This window comes from Thunnus maccoyii, unplaced genomic scaffold (genome assembly GCF_910596095.1).
Source record: "Thunnus maccoyii unplaced genomic scaffold, fThuMac1.1, whole genome shotgun sequence".
In the NCBI taxonomy this organism is placed as follows: domain Eukaryota; kingdom Metazoa; phylum Chordata; class Actinopteri; order Scombriformes; family Scombridae; genus Thunnus; species Thunnus maccoyii.
Window position 1 is genome coordinate 465,423 of NW_024757900.1, and position 19,595 is coordinate 485,017.

Below are 19,595 nucleotides of genomic sequence, written 5' to 3' on the forward strand. Positions count from 1 at the left end.
ATGTGGTTATGTTTTCCCCTGATTTCAACAGTAATGTGTGCCACCCGGAAGTGGTGTCCTGGACTGAAGCATGGACTGAAGCTACAGCTCCAAAAGTGCCACCTGTTCCAGTGAAGGGTGACCTACTTGGGACAGGTTATCAGTGAAAAAGGAGCAGCTATGGATCCGGCAAAGACAGCAGCAGTGAGCAACTGGCCAGTACCCCAGACAGTGAAGCAGGTAAAATCTTTCCTTGATTTTGCTGGGTATAACCATTGTTTCATGCCTGCTTTCTCCAAGATCACTGCACCATTGAATGCCCTGACACATGGAACTAATGTACAAGAAAAAAAGACAGCTCCCATTAACTGGTCCCCAGAATGCCTGCAGGCTTTTGATCATTTGAAGGGAGCCCTGTTGAATGCACCTGTCTTGGCCTATGCAGACTTCTCTCACCCTTTTAGGCTGTATAGAGATACCAGTTTTGAGGGTCTGGGAGCAGTGCTGGCACAGGTGCAAGGAATCACCTATGCCAGCCGTAGCCTCCACCCAGCGGAGCGCAATGACCTAAAGCTTTTTCAAGCTAGAGCTGTTGGCCCTCAAATGGGCAGTTACCGATAAGCTCAAAGCCTATCTCTATGGTGCAGAATTCACTGTCTTCACAGACAACAACCCCTTGGTTCACCTTTAGACGGTCCAGCTGGGAGCAGTGGAACAGCGATGGGTGGCCCAATTGGCGAACTTCCAGTACCATCAAATACCACCCAGGTACATAAAATAAAAGTACTGATGCTTTGTCCAGGTTACCTGAGCAGAAAGGGGGGACAGTGCATGCAGACCGGGTCATGGTTGAAAGAGATGGAACATGGGAGGAAAACCAAACCAGGGACCCTGTACAAGATCAAAATGCTAAATAGAAGTTTAATAGCTGAAAGTCTTGTGACCCGTTTAAAGCTTAAATGAAGTGGAGTAGGTTGAAGAAGATGTGAACATTCCATCCATGCATTTCAATGGCAGAATTTTTTTTAAAAAGGTTAATATTTTAAAAAGTATAAAAGTTAGAAAAAAGCTGAATACAAGCATAAATGTCCTTAAAGAGCAGAACAATTTGATATTTGAATAGTTTCTGTAGCTGAAAGTATGCAGAAGTAGTTAGCAATTGAAAAACAAAGAAAACAATAAAAACAAAGATAACTAGAAAATGCTATTTCTGTTGAAATTGCGTGTGATTGCTGACAGCACACTATTGAAAAATCTAGCAAGATTAAAATCAGCAATGGGTGGAATTGAATTTACACCCTCATGTTTGTAAGACAGACATGCTATGCACTTAGCTAACATGTCACAAAGTAATGTCAGGCCAGATTCTGGTATTTAGCCTGTCAATTGCATGAAATTGACAAAAAAGCAGTTCAGCTCAGCTCATTAAGCAGATTGACATCACCTGGACTCCTTCATCCTTCAACTCTACTGAGTTCTGCCCTAAGCAGGACTCAAACTCACAACCTTTGGATCTAAAAGGATTTAAGAAATGACATGAGCTTAAACCACTGGACTACTCAGACATGCTGTGCCACACCTGAAAAGATGTCTTTAACAAGCATATCAATCCACATTTTAGGTAGTAATGTTAAGGTAATCTAGAGTGGAATTGAATTATGGTACAAGATAAAGATGTGAAGCAACTTTGTATATGAGATTATGAGGAGCACTGCAGTGAGCAGGTATCAAACACACAACCTTGTCATCTAAGGTGAAGCTGATCAAAGAACAGTGTTTTAAACCACTGAGCCAACAGACATTCACAAAAATGAGAGGAAAAAATCTCCATTTTGATGATGAAAATGGATTTGTCGCAAACTAGAGCTTGAAGCCCAGAGATTTGTACATCATTAGTGAAAGCAAGACTGGTTTAACATGAGAATGAATGATATGTGTAAAAGTGTTTGAAGGAAGAGAGAATCTGCAAGTTTAAGAAACCGGAGTGAGAGGAGACACACATCCTGCAGACTGTATTGCAGTCAATGAGAACATGACAGCGACTCTCTATCAATTAAGGTTTAGATCTCAAAAACTATAAATCCTATATGAAATGTATTTACATTTCGAGAGAGAAGAGATATGTGCTTGAGGAGTTAAAATTGTGGGAGTGACAGCAGTTTAGAAAAACATTTCTGGTCTAAAAATATCTGTGCTCTTCACTGATCCTGATCACATGATACACTGGTGAGACCTGACAAAGTCTGCCAAACCCCTGACTTTGGGCTTAAATTGCTGAAAACCTACAAAAGATATCGCTAAACAATCTCATAAATTTGAAAGTTCTAAGTTTTGTGAGCAGTTGAGTGTCAAAGTGACGAAAGTTCCAACTCCGTTGGACGGTTCGTCCCATAGACTGCCATTATAAATTTTAATGTTTTAAAAAATTAGATAAAATCACTGAAACATGTTACATTTCAGAAAAATACAAGCACACATCTGCTGAATGAGCTGCACAGATTGACAGTTGAATGGTTTTTATAGCACTAAGTATGCAGCAGTTGAAGCACGGCAAAAAACGTACGGAAGACGGAATAATAAGAATTAGAAAATGCAATTTCTGTAGAAATTATGTGTTATTGCTGAAAGCGAATTTAGACTGCATAACTGGAAGCTGAACACTATTGAAAAATCTACCAAGATTAAAATCAACAATGGGTGGAATAGAACCTACACTCTAATGATTGTAAGACAGACATGCTATGCACTGAACTAACATGTCACATAGCAATGCTAGGCCAGATTCTGCTGTTTAGTCTGTCAATTGCATGAAATTGACAAAAAAGCAGCTCAGCGACATCACCTGGACTCCTTCATCTCTACTGAGTTCTGCACTAAGCAAGGCTTGAACTCACAACCTTTGGATCTAAAAGGAGTTTACAAGTGAGATGACCTTAAACCACTAGACCACTCAGACATGCTGTATAGCACAGGAAAAGATGTATTTAACAAGCATATCAGTCCACATTTTAGGTAATAATGTTAAAGTAAGATAGAGTGGAATTGAATTATGATACATGATGTAGATGTGAAGAAACTTTGTAAATGAGAGCAATATTATGAGGAGCACTGCAGTGAGCAGGTATCAAACACACAACCTTGTTATCTAAGGTGAAGCTGATCAAGGAACAGTGTTTTAAACCACTGAGCCAACAGACATACACAAAAATGAAAGGAAAAAATCTCCATTTTGATGATGAAAATGGATTTGTCTCAAACCAGAGCTTGACGCCCAGAGATTTGTACATCATTAGTGAAAGCAAGACTAGTTTAACATGAGAATGAATGATATGTGTAAAAAGTGTTTGAAGGAAGAGAGAATCTGCAAGTTTAAGAAACTGGAGTGAGAGGAGACACACATCCTGCAGACTGTATTGCAGTCAATGAGAACATGACAGAGACTCTCTATCAATTAATGTTCAGATCTCAAAAACTATAAGTCTTATGTGAAATGTATTCACATTTTGAGAGAGATGAGGCTTGTGGCAACATACTGACGCAAGATATGTGCTTTAGGAGTTAAAATTGTGCGAGTGACAGCAGTTTAGAAAAACATTGCTGGTCTAAAATTATCTGTGCTCTCCACTGTGCCTGATCACATGACACACTGGTGAGACCTTAAAAAGTCTGAAAAACCCCTGACTTTGGGCTTAAATTGCTGAAAACCTACAAAAGATATCACTAAACAATCTGATAACTTTGAAAGTTCTAAGTTTTGTGAACATTTTACAGTTTGAATGGCGTCTGTATGATAAGGGACATCCAAGCAGTTGAGTGTCAAAGTGACCAAAGTTCCAACTCAGTTGGACGGTTCGTCCCATAGACCGCCATTATAAATTTTAATGTTTTAAAGAATTACATAAAATCGCTGAAACATGTTACATTTCAGAAAAATACAAGCACACATCTGCTGAATGAGTTGCACAGATTGATGTTTGAATGGTTTTTATAGCACAAAGTATGCAGCAGTTGAAACGCGGCAAAAAACGTACGGAAGACGGAATAAGAATAGAGTGAGAAGAACAATGTGTGATTGCTTCCAGCAAGCACACAATAAAGAGTGAGAAGAACAATGTATGATTGCTCTCAGCAATCACACAACTAGAAATGCATTTCCTGCGGAAAATGCATGTGAATGCTGAAAACTGCAATAAATCGCAAAGCATTGCTGAAAATAGTAAACACTTGTTCAGGATCCCCATCTGTACAAATACAATTTGATTACCATGGCATGATAAATTTAAGACAGTTGGCAGTTAATAAGTAAATAACCATTTAACATAAATAGTATGGTGGTGTTTTATTAATTTGCATTATTGCAATATTTCATCAACAATTTTAGTCACTATGCATTTATAAACAATTGCTTTTCTGACAAGAGAACCCAGCATCTTTCATTTGATTTCCGTTCCCAGTATAAGTGACCACAACTCATTGCTTTGGTGTAACATTAGATTGACTTCATTTATTTTTTCCCCCTGTAACAGTGACAGCGTCTATGCATATTCAATTGTCAAAAGTAAGGATGAATAATTTTTTGAACTAAAACTGAATTAAATCACATTTAAATTGATTGAACATACTTGAAGTGAATTGAAATTAAATTAATTGAATACATCTGAAAATTAGAAACTTGCTTGCAGTAAAAGAAATAACCAATAAACAAATAAAAAGAACAGAAAATCCTTAACAAAGGTACTTGCAAAACCAAAATCCATAGTGCTTATAAACTTTGATTGTCAGTGTGTTTCATTATCAAAAGAACATAGAAAATACATAAAAACTGTACTTGCAAAACCAAAATCCATAGTGCCTATGAGAGTGACAAAATTGTCAAAACAGAGCTTTTGACATTAGAAGATTGTACAACTTTGTATCCTTTGATGGAGATTAATAAACAAAGATATTACAATTTCAATGGTTTACAATATACCACTAAATATTTCCTGTCCAGGGCAAAGTAATCTAACCTAAGAATAAAAGCCCCCAGACCTTAAGAAGCTCAGAGTGCAACCACAGTAGTGTTTTGAACTGAACTGAACTAAATTATGTGTATATGAAATGAGCATGATGGAAGAGACCTGGAAGTAATTGAAGTGAACTGAAAATTGGAAATGGGGCTACACCTTTGCATACAGCATAAGGTTTAAACCCTCTCAGTCAACTTTTACTAATTAAAAAAAAACTGAGTGAGTTTTGAGACAGCATTTATAAAGTGAATTTTGTGGAAGATTTCTAGGATTTGAATGTGTGATGATGTACCCCATGAAGACAATGGTGTGCTCACTTGTGAATTGGCCCCATTTCAACTCAAACAAACAAAAAAATAAACAAACAAACAATTAAATTAAAATACAGACTTTGATTCTCAATGAGTTGCCTTATTAAACACTTCAGAGCTTGCAGTAAAATGAATAACAACCAAAATCCATAGTGTTTTAGTATAAGTTGTACAAGTAGTATAGTTTAGTATACTTGTACAAGGCAGGGCTGAACAATATAATTCACCACCAGTAGCACTAGTTATGTGCTGTGTATGCAAAATATGCATTGTTAGGTAACTGGAATCTTATTAGACATTGTTCTTTCAGCCATTCTCTTGTTTTTTTTTTATGGTTTTATGGTAGGCACAGTGCACAAATAATACTGTGCACAAGAACTTTGCACAAGATTCACCATTTAACGTATTTCATACCTAGAGACATTCTTATCATAGAAAGAGTGACAAATGTGTCTAAACAGAGCTACTGACATTAGAAATTTGTATACATAGTGTCCTCTCTGGGACACTGAATAACAAAGACATTACAATTCTGATGGTTTGCATTACTCTTCAGCAATACCATCAAAGGCTTTTCACATCATGGTTAGACCTAGGCTAATAGGGTATCCCCATTAGTTAATGGCTTCAAAGGTCCAGTATGCCTGGACTGACAGTGACATCAAGACTAGCATGGGAACATTTGTTTCCCAGTCAAATCATCAGACGTGGCTTTTTGACCTGGGCATGCGTTGTGGGCATTGTGAAGACTTTCTCTGAATATTCTGAATTTCGATTTCAAATTCTGAAATTTTAACACAGGAGTTATATAAATGACTGCTGTGTATACCATGAGGTTTAGATTAGCCCAAGGCTAAGCACACAAATGTGAAAGACCTTTGACATAGATACCAGCTGAAACCCCACCCTAATGATTAATATTTCTAAAATCTGTCCTCTTCTCTGGGTTAATTAGTTTGCTTGCATGTGGTAAATGAAAAGGAAAGGAATAAATTCTTATGAAAAACAAAATAAACATACATTGTTTGGATAGATATCAACAATCAAAAAAGAATCTTTTAAATTGGTTATTGTTTTTCAGAGAAACAGTCATTTTGTCCACTGTTTGGTAGTGTGTTCTGTCATGTTGCTGTTTGTTAAATCTGTCCATTGTTGGCACAAACCAAAACTATCAAGACAGTGTCAACATGAAGATGAAATGACCTTTGACATTTTCAGTGGCTGTAGAACTACTGCTTCCAATTATCTGGTCTATGTGTTCTGTAATTGTAAATGTAAACAGCATGCACCAGGTGGTTTGGTTGACGAGGGATCTTTTATGAGGGAAGTAAGGTAATAAAATTGTTACCTTGTTGTTTAGGGGGGAGCTTGATGTTGCACAGTTGGAGGCACTGTCCCTAAGAAACTGATTGAGTACCGATCTGCAGCATTGTGCATGGGTCCCTGCAGCAGTACACCTGATCACTTGCCAAAGGATCAACAGTAGTTAGTCTCTACTGAACTGAACTGTGTACAGCATCAGATGGTGATGTGGAGGTAGGAAGATGGAGCTGGTCCTGACAAAGGAAAACAGAAAGTAAATAAACTAAAGACTATGACACAAAACATATTCAAGAGTTACATAAAACACAATAATCAAATACCTTCAACACTGCTGCAGGGCAAGAAACAATATTCTGTCCAGTGCCATTTCACACAGAGAAGTTTTGGAAGGCTGCATGATGTTCAGCTTCCTGACATGTTTACTTCTCTGCAGTCCTGAGTGTCTCCACTGTGAAGTGGAGGGATCACAGTGGAGGAAGACCTGGAGAAAGACATTGATATAGTTCAATTCAATTTCAATTCAGTTTTATTTATATAGCCCCAAATCACAACAAAAGTCATCTCAGGGCACTTTTCACATGGAGCAGGTCTGGACCATACTCTTTAATTTACAGAGAGAGAGACCCAACAATTCCCCCATGAGCAAGCGCTTTGCGACAGTGGTAAGGAAATACTCCCCTTGATGTAAATGACAATGTTATACTCCTAGCTGTAGCATTAAAGTCAAGAGCAACAACAGTGTCATCAAAACTGTCGAGTGAATATAAAATGAATAAATGAATGAACACACAATTAAAACAAAACATTAGAAAGCACAAATGACATTTTTAATTCAAATCCCCAATACCTTATGCTCCACTGTGAAGAAACCTCAGCACTGGCAGGGGGAACACATGTCTCAATGTGGTCCAGCAGTGATGGTCCGATGTTGATTCCGCTGTTGAACTGGTGCTGCAGCATCTGGTCTGTGTCAGCATGACGTTTCGGTTGTATGTTTGGTTGAGATGGTCCAGTGTCTCAGAGCCATAGAGAAGATGAGGCGAAGGCTGGCAGGTGTTATCTTCTGCTTTGAAGAATGACTGGGGCTAGCAGGAAGTAGAACATGTCTATCCAGCAGTGATGGGTCCGGTGTAGATTAACAGTTAAGCCAGTGCTGCAGCATCTGGTCTGTGGCAGCATAGTGTCCTGGTTGTTATGAGCCAGTCCTCACGGTGCTGAAGGAGGTGAGGCCAAGGTGGGCAGGTGTCATCACAGAGGACACAATAGAACTGTGTCTCCCGTCCAGGGGAAAGTAAACTTACAAAAATTATAGTCTCTGGCAAAGCCACCCACCCTGCTAGAGAGCATAGCAGGAAATGGGTGGGAATGTGGGGTTTCAGCTGGTAGGTATATGTACATCAGAAAGTATGTGTTACATCTAAAACACATACTTTCTGATGTATTTCTGCTATAGTAAATGTTAGCAGCTGTGTACAATGCTGTATACAGCTGCTAACAACCCTGACCCACACCCACCCTGATAAATGCACAGGCCAAAATATGGTGGAAATATAGCCCATAATAATATAATTACCGGGAAAAAATGTGGCCTGTCGTATTATCCAATTCTATCAAAATGTACGATTACCAAACAAAATTTAATTTCCAAGAACCATGTAGTTAACTAATAACACAACCTGTTGCTCAGTATATTTTTGTCTTACCTGCCATTTTTAAGACCTGATGGAGGAGCTTAAACAGAAAACATGATTATGAGAACTGACATGTTATCACTGTACCAGAATGGAGATATTGTTGTTCAGCAGTGTGATATTCTCTCAGCAACAAGGAGGCCTTGTAGGTTTGTTTCTCTTAGGCTCATTACAACAGTCATATTGAGTTTTAAGTAGGGGATCCTCTGGTCCACCCTCCCTCCCTCACAGTCTCAGAGAGCCAGGCTGCACAGAGGATACCCCTACTCTGTAATATACTGAATGAATGAATGAATGAATGAATGAATGAATGAATAGTTCTTTTTGGTCATACATGATAAGGAACAAAACAAAAATTTGTGTGGCTAAGCAACTGATGAATTGATGAATTGATTTCGTCATTGCACTTTAAATAATTCAGATTCAATCAAACTTATGAATACAAAATTCTTCTGTACTTTTTTACTCAATGTTCTAATAAACTATTTTCTATTGATCACTGCACTGAAAATATTTGTTTGGTCACAAGTCCTTTGCATTTTTCTTTATCTTTAAAACTCAGCTGACTTCTTTATGAACTGCTGGAGGACATTACACAGTATACAGGATTATGATAACTGTAATAGGTTTTCATGACACCAGAATGGAGACAATGCTGTGGTTGAGAGATGAAAATGAGGTCCAGCAGTGTGTTCTTCTCTGTGGTTGCAGCAATGATGAGTTGTACATATCCCCTAGACTGAAACAGCTCCAGTATTGGCTTACTTGCATTGGATAAGAGATTCTCGTTGAAATCGCCACAGACAATGATGGGGTGACAATCCATGATCTCTAACGAGTTCAAAAGGCTTCCTAGGTTTGACATGGATGATGTCAAGCTGTAGTCTGGAGGTCTGTACACAGCTGCAAAGTTACTGGGGCTTCAGCCTTCAAAGCCACAAACTCAAGGTCAGTTACATTATGTATGTACTGTTTTTCACACACTTGAAAGTGGTTTTTCACATAAACAGCAACTCCACCACCACCTCTGTTGGCCATTTGTGGAAAATTTGTGTAGGACAGGTGTCTGTTGCATTTGAACATGTTGTAGCCTTCTAAGTAGAGACTCTCAGCAACAAAGGAGCCTTGTAGGTGAGTTTCTGTGAGGCACGAAACATCTGAAAGACACAGTTCATGATGGCTCTTTATGTCATTTACATGAGATGGCAATCCTTCTGTGTTATGGTGAACAATGGTCAGTGTGTCATGCCCCCTCAATGTTTGTTTGATATGAAGAAGAGGCATCATTTCATCGAAGTTGAGTTGTCTCATGGTCTTTAAGGTTGCAGTGATTTCTGGGTTGGCATACATTTTACTCTCATCCATGTCCAGTAGGTGCAGTCCACTGAGAGAGGTCACTCTACTTACAGCTACATAAGCCATGCCAGGTTCAAAAATGTGCTTCAGTGAGACTGCAGCTGATGTTGTTGTCATACCTTGAACCTTATGAATTGTACATGCAAAGGCCAGCTTTATGGGAAACTGTCTGCGTACCACTCTTTTCTGTTTCAGATTCTCCTCTGCTCTCTCTATGTACACAAGATTGTCAGGTGCCCCTGGTGCTCTGTTACTGCAATTCCTTCCAGCTGTTTCATCATCCATCTTGAGCTCAAGCATAGTGACATGTACAGATCCATGTTGTTCAGAGGTTATTAACCTGACCAGAGTAGCAAACGAACCATTCACTAATCCTTGAGAAACATCTATGTGTCTGGTGAGCATAACACAAGCACCTTCAGCAACTAGTAGTGTATCTGGTAACTCATTTCTGCCTCCTTTAAATGGTTGGGCTTGTCGTGACATTTTGCCATTTTGTGGGTCCTTTCTACAGTCATCAGCATCAATTTCAGTGATGTGAGAGTGGAGTTTGGTTAATGTTGCAGAGTTGTGCGCATCTACTTGTTTATTAGTTGCAAAATTGTGCAAGACATCAGTCGGGCAGAGTGCTGGTTCAGTGACAGCTTGTGACAACAAAGCTCTGTCTGCTTCAGACAACTTATCTGACTTTTCCTTCACACGGATCCGGTTCAACATCTCTGCAAAGGCAACATCATCCTTCTGACGCATAATCTCAGTCAGACCGATCATCTGAAAGTGTTCCTGCCACAAGTCAATCTGTAATGGGTCATGCACACAGAGAGGTTTAGCCTGTCGCACTGGTGGTAACTGATAAAAGTCTCCAACAGCTATTACTGACATTTCTCCAAAGAGTCTCTTACTGCCTTTGATCTGTCTCACATCAACATAGGCAAAAAGGGGCTTTGACACCATGGACACTTCATCGATGATAATGATCTCAGCGTTGAAAAGCTCATATCTGACTTCATCCAATTTGTTGCCAAGTCCCTGAAATGGGGGTTTAAGGCTTCTCGGTAGCCTGAGGAGGGAGTGCAGCGTTGTGCCTGAGATGTTAAAGGCTGCGGTTCCAGTGAAAGCAGTCAACAGGACAGTGGGTTTTGAAATGTCAGCATCCTCAGCATATCTTGGCAGTTTGCACAGTATCTTAGATGCCTCTGAGTGGATGCATTTGATAAGATGTGACTTCCCTGTTCCAGCACCGCTGTTTATGTAAAAGAAAAACTGATCTGGATTTAGGCCACATGCTCGCTTTATGCACCAGTCTTGAACTGCATTGAATACACAGGCTGGCTTCTGGTTCAGATTCTGAAACATTTGCCGTAACAGTACAGGATGTATTGCAGGGACCTCTCTGATAGCTCTGCATTCTGTAACAGCATTACCTTGAAGGATGTAGTCTGGCACATTTTCTTGTTCATTTACACTGTCTGGTTCTCTTGCCTCAAGTTCTTTAATACACTCCAGCCTCACTAGTTCAGATTCAGGTGCAAGGCTTGACCATCGTAGAAGGACTCGTATGTGGGAAAAGACTGTCTTTTCAGTTCCTGGTCTGATCGGTAAGGGAGGTTAAGTTTCAGCAACGTGCCATAGTATTGCTCTGGATACTTTTTCTCTGAGGGTCAATAAAATCTGATTATGGCAGGCTTATCATTACTTCTCCTTTGAACAAATCCCATGTTGTTTAACAGCGGAACAACATTTTTGCCCTTTGTCTGTTCGCCATAGACAATCCTGCAAGTAGCTGCAAAATCTGCCAAGCACATCTCCTCAAACTGTGTTTCAGGCCTGGATTTGTATCTGTCAGTGTAAGATGTCATCCACACATTTTCACTCTCTGGCGCAGTGCTTTCCAGGTATGAAAGAGGATGACTCATTCTGACTGCATTGTCATCTGTCAGTATGAATATGACACCACATGGACACTTTTTCATGTTTATACCACATGCGCGAGTTACACACTCCTGAGCGCTGAGCTCTCTTTTTTGAGTATGCCTGCATGATTTCCCTCATTTCATTGCATTCATTGACACTGTCCATGTTGGAGTTCTGAATGACTGTTTTGAGGTACTCAGAAAGGCCTACCTCCTTCTTCGTGATGTAACTGGTGATGTAAGTAATTGCCCCGTATGCATTCAGTATATAACTTACATCCAAATTGCCATTCCAGGCTTCAAGCAGATGGGGATTATATCCATTTACCCAGCAGTCCTTTGGATCACGCTTCAGTATCACTGCATCAGATTTGTTTATCATGCTCAAGCATTGCTCATGCTCTTTGATTTTTAAATTGCATTGAGCCAGAAGCTGCTCCAAACTAAGGGAAGTAGAGAAAGGTTCATTCAACAACAGGTTCAGCTGTCTGAGCTTTTGCTTTGCTTCTTCCACTTGTGTTTGATCATTATCCTCATTGGGTCTCATTATTATTGTCTCACTGCAGGGTGGTTTGGGAAAGCCAAATCTGCAATCAGAGCCAGGACTTTTGAAACATGTCCTCGAATGTTTTTTGCTATGCATTTGCACCTCTGTGACTTTCTTGTACAGGTCAGGTTGTGTATGTGGGTCAGGTAGTTGAGCAGTGACATATTTGGACACAAAATCACACACAGTCTGATCATCATCTTCATCAAACACAGGTGCACCTTCTACCCATAAGGGGCAGTGTATGTGTGGGCTTCCTCTGTGCTGAAACTCCACTCTGTAAAAGTAGTCAACAACTTTTCCAAGGGGTTGTGCAGGACAAGAGTAAATCTCTGAATAATGGTTCAACACGTCTATCAAACATGCGCACTGTCGTCACAGGATTGCTTCGCAGTATGTCACACTTTGTGGACCAGTCGAGATCCTCAAAATCGACTTCTTCCCCCTGCTGCGTTTTTATTGCCTTGATTACTTCAGGCCAACGCATTTCAGCTGCAGAAAATGTACAAAAGAATGTAGGAGTTCCCAGCTGTCTGATCATGGCCATTTTCTCCCAATAGGCTGGTGTCCCTCTCAGTGGCTGCATGAATCTGACTGCATCTTTATTACGCACCAGTTTCTCAACCTCTCGTTTATCTTGCAACATTCCTGAGGTTATTTTGCATCCATCGCGGGTCAGAGTTTTTCCTTTACGTAGCTGTGTTGTCATATTTGAATTGGCCAAGTGTATTTCAGTCACAAACTGTGCAAAGAACAAGTAGTTTGTGTCTCTGGCAAAATGGTCATCAATAGAGAAAAGCCTTGTTTTGAAATAACCGCTGGGTGTTACTTTAATGTCTCTTTTCATCCAATGTGTTTTCGCCAGTAGGGAACTGAACAGGGAAAGCCATGGCCTCCAGTTTAGGTGTTCTGAAAAAGCTAACTGGACTGTTTCTTTCAGCAGGGCCAACAGAGTATATTCCTTCACTGAAACACAATATCTCCTTTGCAACATCAGGTGGCTGAAGGCATGATTCGAGAGCAAAACCACCATTAGGCATGTCACCTTCTTGTTCTGAATCATCTCTCTGCTCCTGTGGTTGACTGTCATCACCAAGCAGCATGTCACTGTTTTGTTGTTCATTTGCAGGATCATGTTCTGCCTCATACAGTGCATTACTCTCACATCTGTCAATTTCCATCAAATCATCTTCATCATAATCATCATCATCCATAGTAACATCCATGTCATCATCATCATCTTCCTCATCAGGAAGTGTTGGGTCACATAACTCAGCCTCATCTCTGATGGTGACATCCGTATACTGTGGGTGAATGTGTCTGAGTTTATGCAATGCCTGCACTAGTTTAGACCATGTGACGGTCTGGAACAGCTGATGACCTCTGTAAAACAATCACCTCTTCAGTTTTACTCTCATGACTTGAGACTCACTTCTCAGTCTGGGTAAAGCATGGACTGTTTCCTGCACCTCAGATGGGACACATACCACATTACCACGTATGGCTCTTTGTCTGCCTTTGGGAAGTGGAATAATCTTGGCAAATGGTATGCACTTGGCTATGAGCTGTCTCTTCAAAATGTTGAGGTCAGACAGTTCAGGTAGAATGTCAGCAAGCTCCAAGTTGTTGGCTACAGCAAGGGTGGGCATGGCTCCATTTTTAAGGTATTTGTGGCAGGTGGAACAGATCCATGCTTTCCTCCTCTCATCAGGCACCTTGCACTGTTGTTCATTTCTGCAGTCATCTCTACAAACATGAACATACTTTCCTGTCAGGCATGCTGCAACCACCTCTGGATTTTTGATATAATTTGACCTTGTGCAGGGTTGTACTTGGTTTGGAGATGAAGCCTTATGACACACAGTGCACACATAAGTGGGACCGGCCTTAATTTTTGATCTGAAAACAGATATGGCCTCCTTGATCAAAGAGTTGTCATCCTCTCTGTCACTCTCATGTGTTTGTGTATTCAGTTGTCTGTATTTCCTTTTTATTTTCATTGCACACCTCATGTTCAGCATACTCCTAAATGCAAGATTGTTCTTATACCTGTCTCGCATTTGTTGTCTCATTAGTTGTCTGTGTCTAACCACAAATGCTTGGTCATGAGAGTAATGCTTGGTGATATGCTGTGTTTGCTTCTGCCTGAAGTTAACATTACTTCTGTATCGGTTGGTAATATACTGCTGTTTTTTCTGTTTATGTTCAGCATTGTTTCTGTAACAGTTGTTCATGCACTGTTTTTGCCTCTGCCTGAAGTGAACATTTTCTCTGTATCGGGTGGTCATATTTATTTTTTTCTTTTGTTGTAATTCAGAATTGTTTCGATATCTCCTGTTTGAGTAAGATATTTTCTTTGCTTTGTATGTTTCATCAGAAGCATACTTTTCCTTTTCTTTCCTTTTCTGATTCTCTTTTCTTTGTGATGCCTTTTCAGAGTGCAATAGTCTCCTCTTATATTTTCCCCTTTGCTGTTTACCAAGTTTTGACAGTTTACAGGAGATGTTGCATAAGACATTATCACTGGCCACAGTATTTATTATTGTAGCAGATAAGTCTGATTCACTTCGATGGTTGGCTTGATGGTTCTGGTTCAGTTTCCATATCAGTGGGTACTTCATGTACAATGTTATTAGAGCCATCAGTGACGAGAGTGTTTATCTTATGACCACTTAGGCTTGACTCTTTTTGAGGAGCATCATGCAACAGAGCACATGATACAGCAGCAGTGTGAGTTGTAGGTCGACCCTCTGTGTCTGGCATAGCATCATTCAAGTTGGCTGAATTCACATTGTAAAACTCCACAGGCACCAACTCATAAGTACAGGTAGACGGTGTTTCAAACATTTGGTGACACTTCATGATCCTGTCAATCATATCACTCAGACGCGTGAATGTCAGCATTACAGCAGTACCAGCACGGGGTGATCTCAGGGGTACAGGCAAACCATTAGCTCTTCTGGGGTGTGGATCAAAGAATCCGTATCTGCCTGATGTGGTTCTGAATACTGTGATACATAACCCAGTCATTATGAGCAATGCATACTGCACATCTGATAACAGACAGCTCAGTCCTGCCTTTAGGTCAAGGAAACTTGGTGCAGATTCTGGTAAAGGTCCTCCTAATGTGCCGTACCTGGAAGGTTGTGTCATGTCCACATTATAGATGCATCCGCGTGCATGAACCTCAGCAGGAAGCTCATCGGCAGCCAAACAGATATTATTAGGAAACCTTTTCCTGGCCTCTTTATCACATCACCCTTATCCAAAACAAGGTCAAGGTCTGCTCTTGTGATGTTTTCATTTTCATGAAGGAATGCAAGAAATATTAGTGAGTTACAAGTACACTGGCGATTTCTGGATTCCTGGCTGTATTTAAGAGATGCTTGGCTGCGGTATGCACAAACTTGTGTTACAGAGGGCTGATCTCCCAGGTTTACACTGTCTGCAAGTGAAGGCCCTGCTACACAGGAAGCATCACTGTGACATCCTCTCTTTACAATGTCAGCATAAGAGATCTTTGTTACACGTGATCCATCGTGTTGACCTGTATTGTTTACCTAGTATGCATGAGAAGGCCCTGCTACACATGGATCATCACTGTTAAATCCCATCTTTACAGTGTCAGCATATGATACCTGTGGTACACCTGGCACATCACTTTGACCTCTGTGGTTTACCTGGTAAGCATGAGAGGGTCCCGCTACACACGGATCACTGTGACATCCCCTTTTTACAACATCTGAATAGGATACCTCTTGCACACATGATGCATCGTTTTGACCACTGCTCTGAGGAATCTCAAAGCAGTGAATCTCATTTGATCTCTGCCAGCGCAGGCTTGCAGCTTGGGACCTCTTAGTCTTTCTTGGCATTGTTGTTGTGTTCCAAAACCACAAATCCAAGTGTTTTACTTTTATTGTACACAATCAAGATATTGAACACTATATTACTGAACAATTACTGTTAATGTAACAGAATCAGAAGCTAGATGAAACCTGTATTTGCTTTTACTAATCTAAACCCTTGGGAACAGTAAATTAACACACAAAAGAGCCCAGGTTTGTTTCAAATGTATTGAATTTATAATTTACTTAAAGAACGAGAATATTAACAGTGACCAAAAACGTTTTCCAGAAAATCCTGGCCAAGCCTCTTATAATATTCAAGGTAAAACTTAACACTATTTGATCTATATTAATTCTCAAATTTTATTTACTTCTATACACTTACTGATTCAAACAATGTGAGTGGGTCTGTATCTTTGGTGTGTGTTTATGTGAATCAGGGACAAGGAGTACAATGTTGTTACTTTTACACTTATTTACACTAGATGACTAAAGAAAAACTGATTGTAGTCAAATATGAAGATATTTCCAATCAAAACAAACCTTTGGGTACAAACCTACAGAGGTCTGAAACAGCAACAAGTTCAGGAACCACAGGTCTTTCCTCGTATTAATATAGTTTTTCACTCCAATCTTATTTCTTAGGTATACTGTTTTACAAGAACAGTGTTATCTTTAAATATGCACTTCGTTACAACAAATGTAGAAATCTGCAAGATTCAACTTTTGATTATAATTGGCCTTTACAGTCTGTAATAAGGTTTTTTTTTGTCAAGTAGAACAAAATAAGATAGGTGTTTTACAATTCAATTTCAAAACGACTACTTTGATATAACTGGTTTCAAAATGGCTAGATTAAATTACAAATCAGAGGCAGCATAGACTAAGATATATAGATATAGGAATATACAGATATAGGAAACCTCTTTATAGAAATCGTTCTAGTACTCTGAGAATACAGATTTCAGTTCCTACAGATTTCTAATTGTACACAAAAGGATATTTACGATGTAAAAAAGTTTTAAAATGTCTTGTTAAATCTGTGGTATATTCAATGCAAAAGCTTAACACTGACACAGTACATAAGATGAATTGTGCTAATTCCAATGCTATTGACATTAAGATTTTGATCTACCTAAATTTCAATAACGCTTTTCAGTTGTTTTTGTAGTAAGCCAAAGCACTTGGGACGAAGAAATTAACTTACTTCAGTTCCTACAGATTTCAAAATGCCTCAATGTATAGTTGCTGTTACAATTTAAGGTTGACACACTAGAAAGGATAAATTAATACCAATGCTATTTATGACATCAATAGTTTAAAGTTTCACCACAGAACTACACACAATTCAAATATTTTCCACTAATATTCCAATACACAACCAGTAGTCCACTATCAGCTATGATCTGCCCTGATCCTAAAGTGTGGGCACTTACCACCAGCGAATAACGTAAAGCTATGGTAGTTTTATTTTCTGTGTTTGATAAATATTCATTGTAAATATATCAAGGTTTATATATTCAAAATCAGGAACACAGTTGTTGTGGCAGTCTGATGACAGATGAGTGCTTCTGGTAGCTGAGAAACGTTAGCTCTGCAGACCTTGAACAGCCAGTCCTCCTTTCAGATGTCTGTAACTTAGTAACAGGTTAAACAAAACAATTGAAATGTGTAGCAATGTACTGCTTTCAAAAAGAAGTACCTTTAACTTTAACTTAAAAAATAAGACTAAAAGATTTCTAACTTAAATAAAAAAGAAATAAAAAACTTATAATAAAATGCACACCAAATTTCATTGTTCTACGATAATCTGTATCGTGGGGCTCGCTTTTATTAATTTTCTAGGTGGCGCTGTCGAGCCATTTTTCCCCGCATTTTTTGTGAGACACATTAAATCTTAAATTTTCACCAGAACTGACTCGCATTCCAAATTTCGGGAGTTTTGGGATATGCGCATTCGAGTTATTCACGATCAAAATGCCGTAATAATAATAATAATAATAATAATAATAATAATAATAATAATAATAATAATAATTAAAGCTGCAAGCAGCGATGATCGGGCCCTCACGCCCTTGCATATGTCGTGTCAGGTGCAGTTGAAGTGCTTCAGTCACGGGTATATAGATGTCTCAACACAAGGGCTGTTTTCAGATAATGAAAAAAGGAGGTTAACATCACATCCTTTGTTTGCTGTTTTGCCTGCTGCTTGGGCTGCTTCATTGAAATGTCGTGGGTGGCGCCATGGAGCCAGTTTACATCACTGACTAAATATTGTCATGTCGACGTGTTCAGGCCTGGACTGTTTTCAAATGTCAAGTTTCAGGCAGTTCCGACCATGCACACAAAACTTATATCAATTTCGCCTGTCATGGCGAAACATCACAACTCAACGCCATGCCACAGCCACACGCTTCAATGATAACTAAATCTTTTGATAACTTTTGATCACACACTAGTGTAGATGACACACACTGATTTTGAAGTCGTTACAATGAATTCTGTAAGAGGAGTTCGTTAAAATACAAGGTATGCGAAATGGTCAAAATAACGCGAAAAATGACCACTTTTATCAAGATGGCCGACTTCCTGTAGGACTTACGATACGGCTCCAAGAGGCTTTTTTGTGCGTCTTGACATGATACATATGCCTCCTGAATTTCATTTTTCTACGCTAATCAGGAAGGCGGGGCTACAATTTTGAAATTGTCAAGGGGGTGCTGTTGAGCCATATTGTCACGTCTATGCAAATGACCTATCCAGGATTTTAACTGGTGTCACTCCAGACATGTGTGCCAAGTTTCGTGACTGTAAACCCATCCCTTGTCCCTAAAATACAGCATCGTATTTCATGGCGAAGGATGTGACGCCATGGCAACGGCGTTTGGTCATGGGTCATGACCTGCCCAATGTAGCATCACCAAGGTCTTAAATCTTAGCTCAGTCAATTTCAGGTGCATCGGCCAAATTTCCTAGGAGTAATACAACAAAGAACGACGCATGATACTTCCTGTTGCCAGTAGGTGGCGCTATGACTGTCACTAGATATGGGCTATTCTGAGTAAATTTGAGGTGGATCCCATCACCATGTGACCCACAGAGCATCAACGTGTAAAATATGTAACTTCCTGGTGCCAGCAGGTGGCGCTATGACTTAGATCCAATATTGACACATGGATGTGTTCAGGACGGGACTCTTTCCAAGCACAAAAGGCCAGAGTTATGGCCGTTTGAATTTTCACGGCGAAGGATCGAAATTCGCCGCCCGACCACACCCCCTCGGCAATGTCGAAAACTCACCGTTTTGATAACTTTTCATCTCCCAGGTCTGTAGATGATACTGACCGAATTTGAAGTTGCTCAGGTCAAATCCCTAGGAGGAGTTCGTTAAAGTACGCGGGCTAAAAACGGCAAAATTGGCCTGAAAATCGCAACTTTGAACCAAAATGGCCGACTTCCTGTTAGATTTAGGGTATGGCTCCAAGAGACTTTTTGGTGCGTCTGGTCATGATATATAAGCACACCAAATTTCATCGTTCTACGACGACCTGTATCGTGGGGCTTGCTTTTCTTAATTTTCTAGGTGGCGCTGTCGAGCCATTTTTCCCCGCATTTTTT

At 39.8% G+C, this 19,595-nt stretch overlaps 1 protein-coding gene across 1 annotated transcript; it reads right to left on the bottom strand.

The window, feature by feature from the left end:
- Window positions 1–4,364: 4,364 nt before the first annotated feature.
- LOC121893588 (ATP-dependent DNA helicase pfh1-like) lies at window positions 4,365–18,432 on the bottom strand. The gene is made up of 3 exons (XM_042405587.1): window positions 7,470–18,432; window positions 6,943–7,103; window positions 4,365–6,855 (listed from the first exon to the last, which is right to left on the bottom strand). The coding sequence occupies exon 1, from the start codon at window positions 11,023–11,025 to the stop codon at window positions 9,187–9,189; it is 1,839 nt and encodes a 612-aa protein (XP_042261521.1). The 5' UTR covers window positions 11,026–18,432; the 3' UTR covers window positions 4,365–6,855; window positions 6,943–7,103; window positions 7,470–9,186.
- Window positions 18,433–19,595: the final 1,163 nt, after the last annotated feature.

Excerpts from the sequence above, each read along its gene's own strand:
- LOC121893588 (XM_042405587.1), bottom strand. The coding sequence starts at position 11,025 with ATGTTTCAGAATCTGAACCAGAAGCCAGCCTGTGTATTCAATGCAGTT.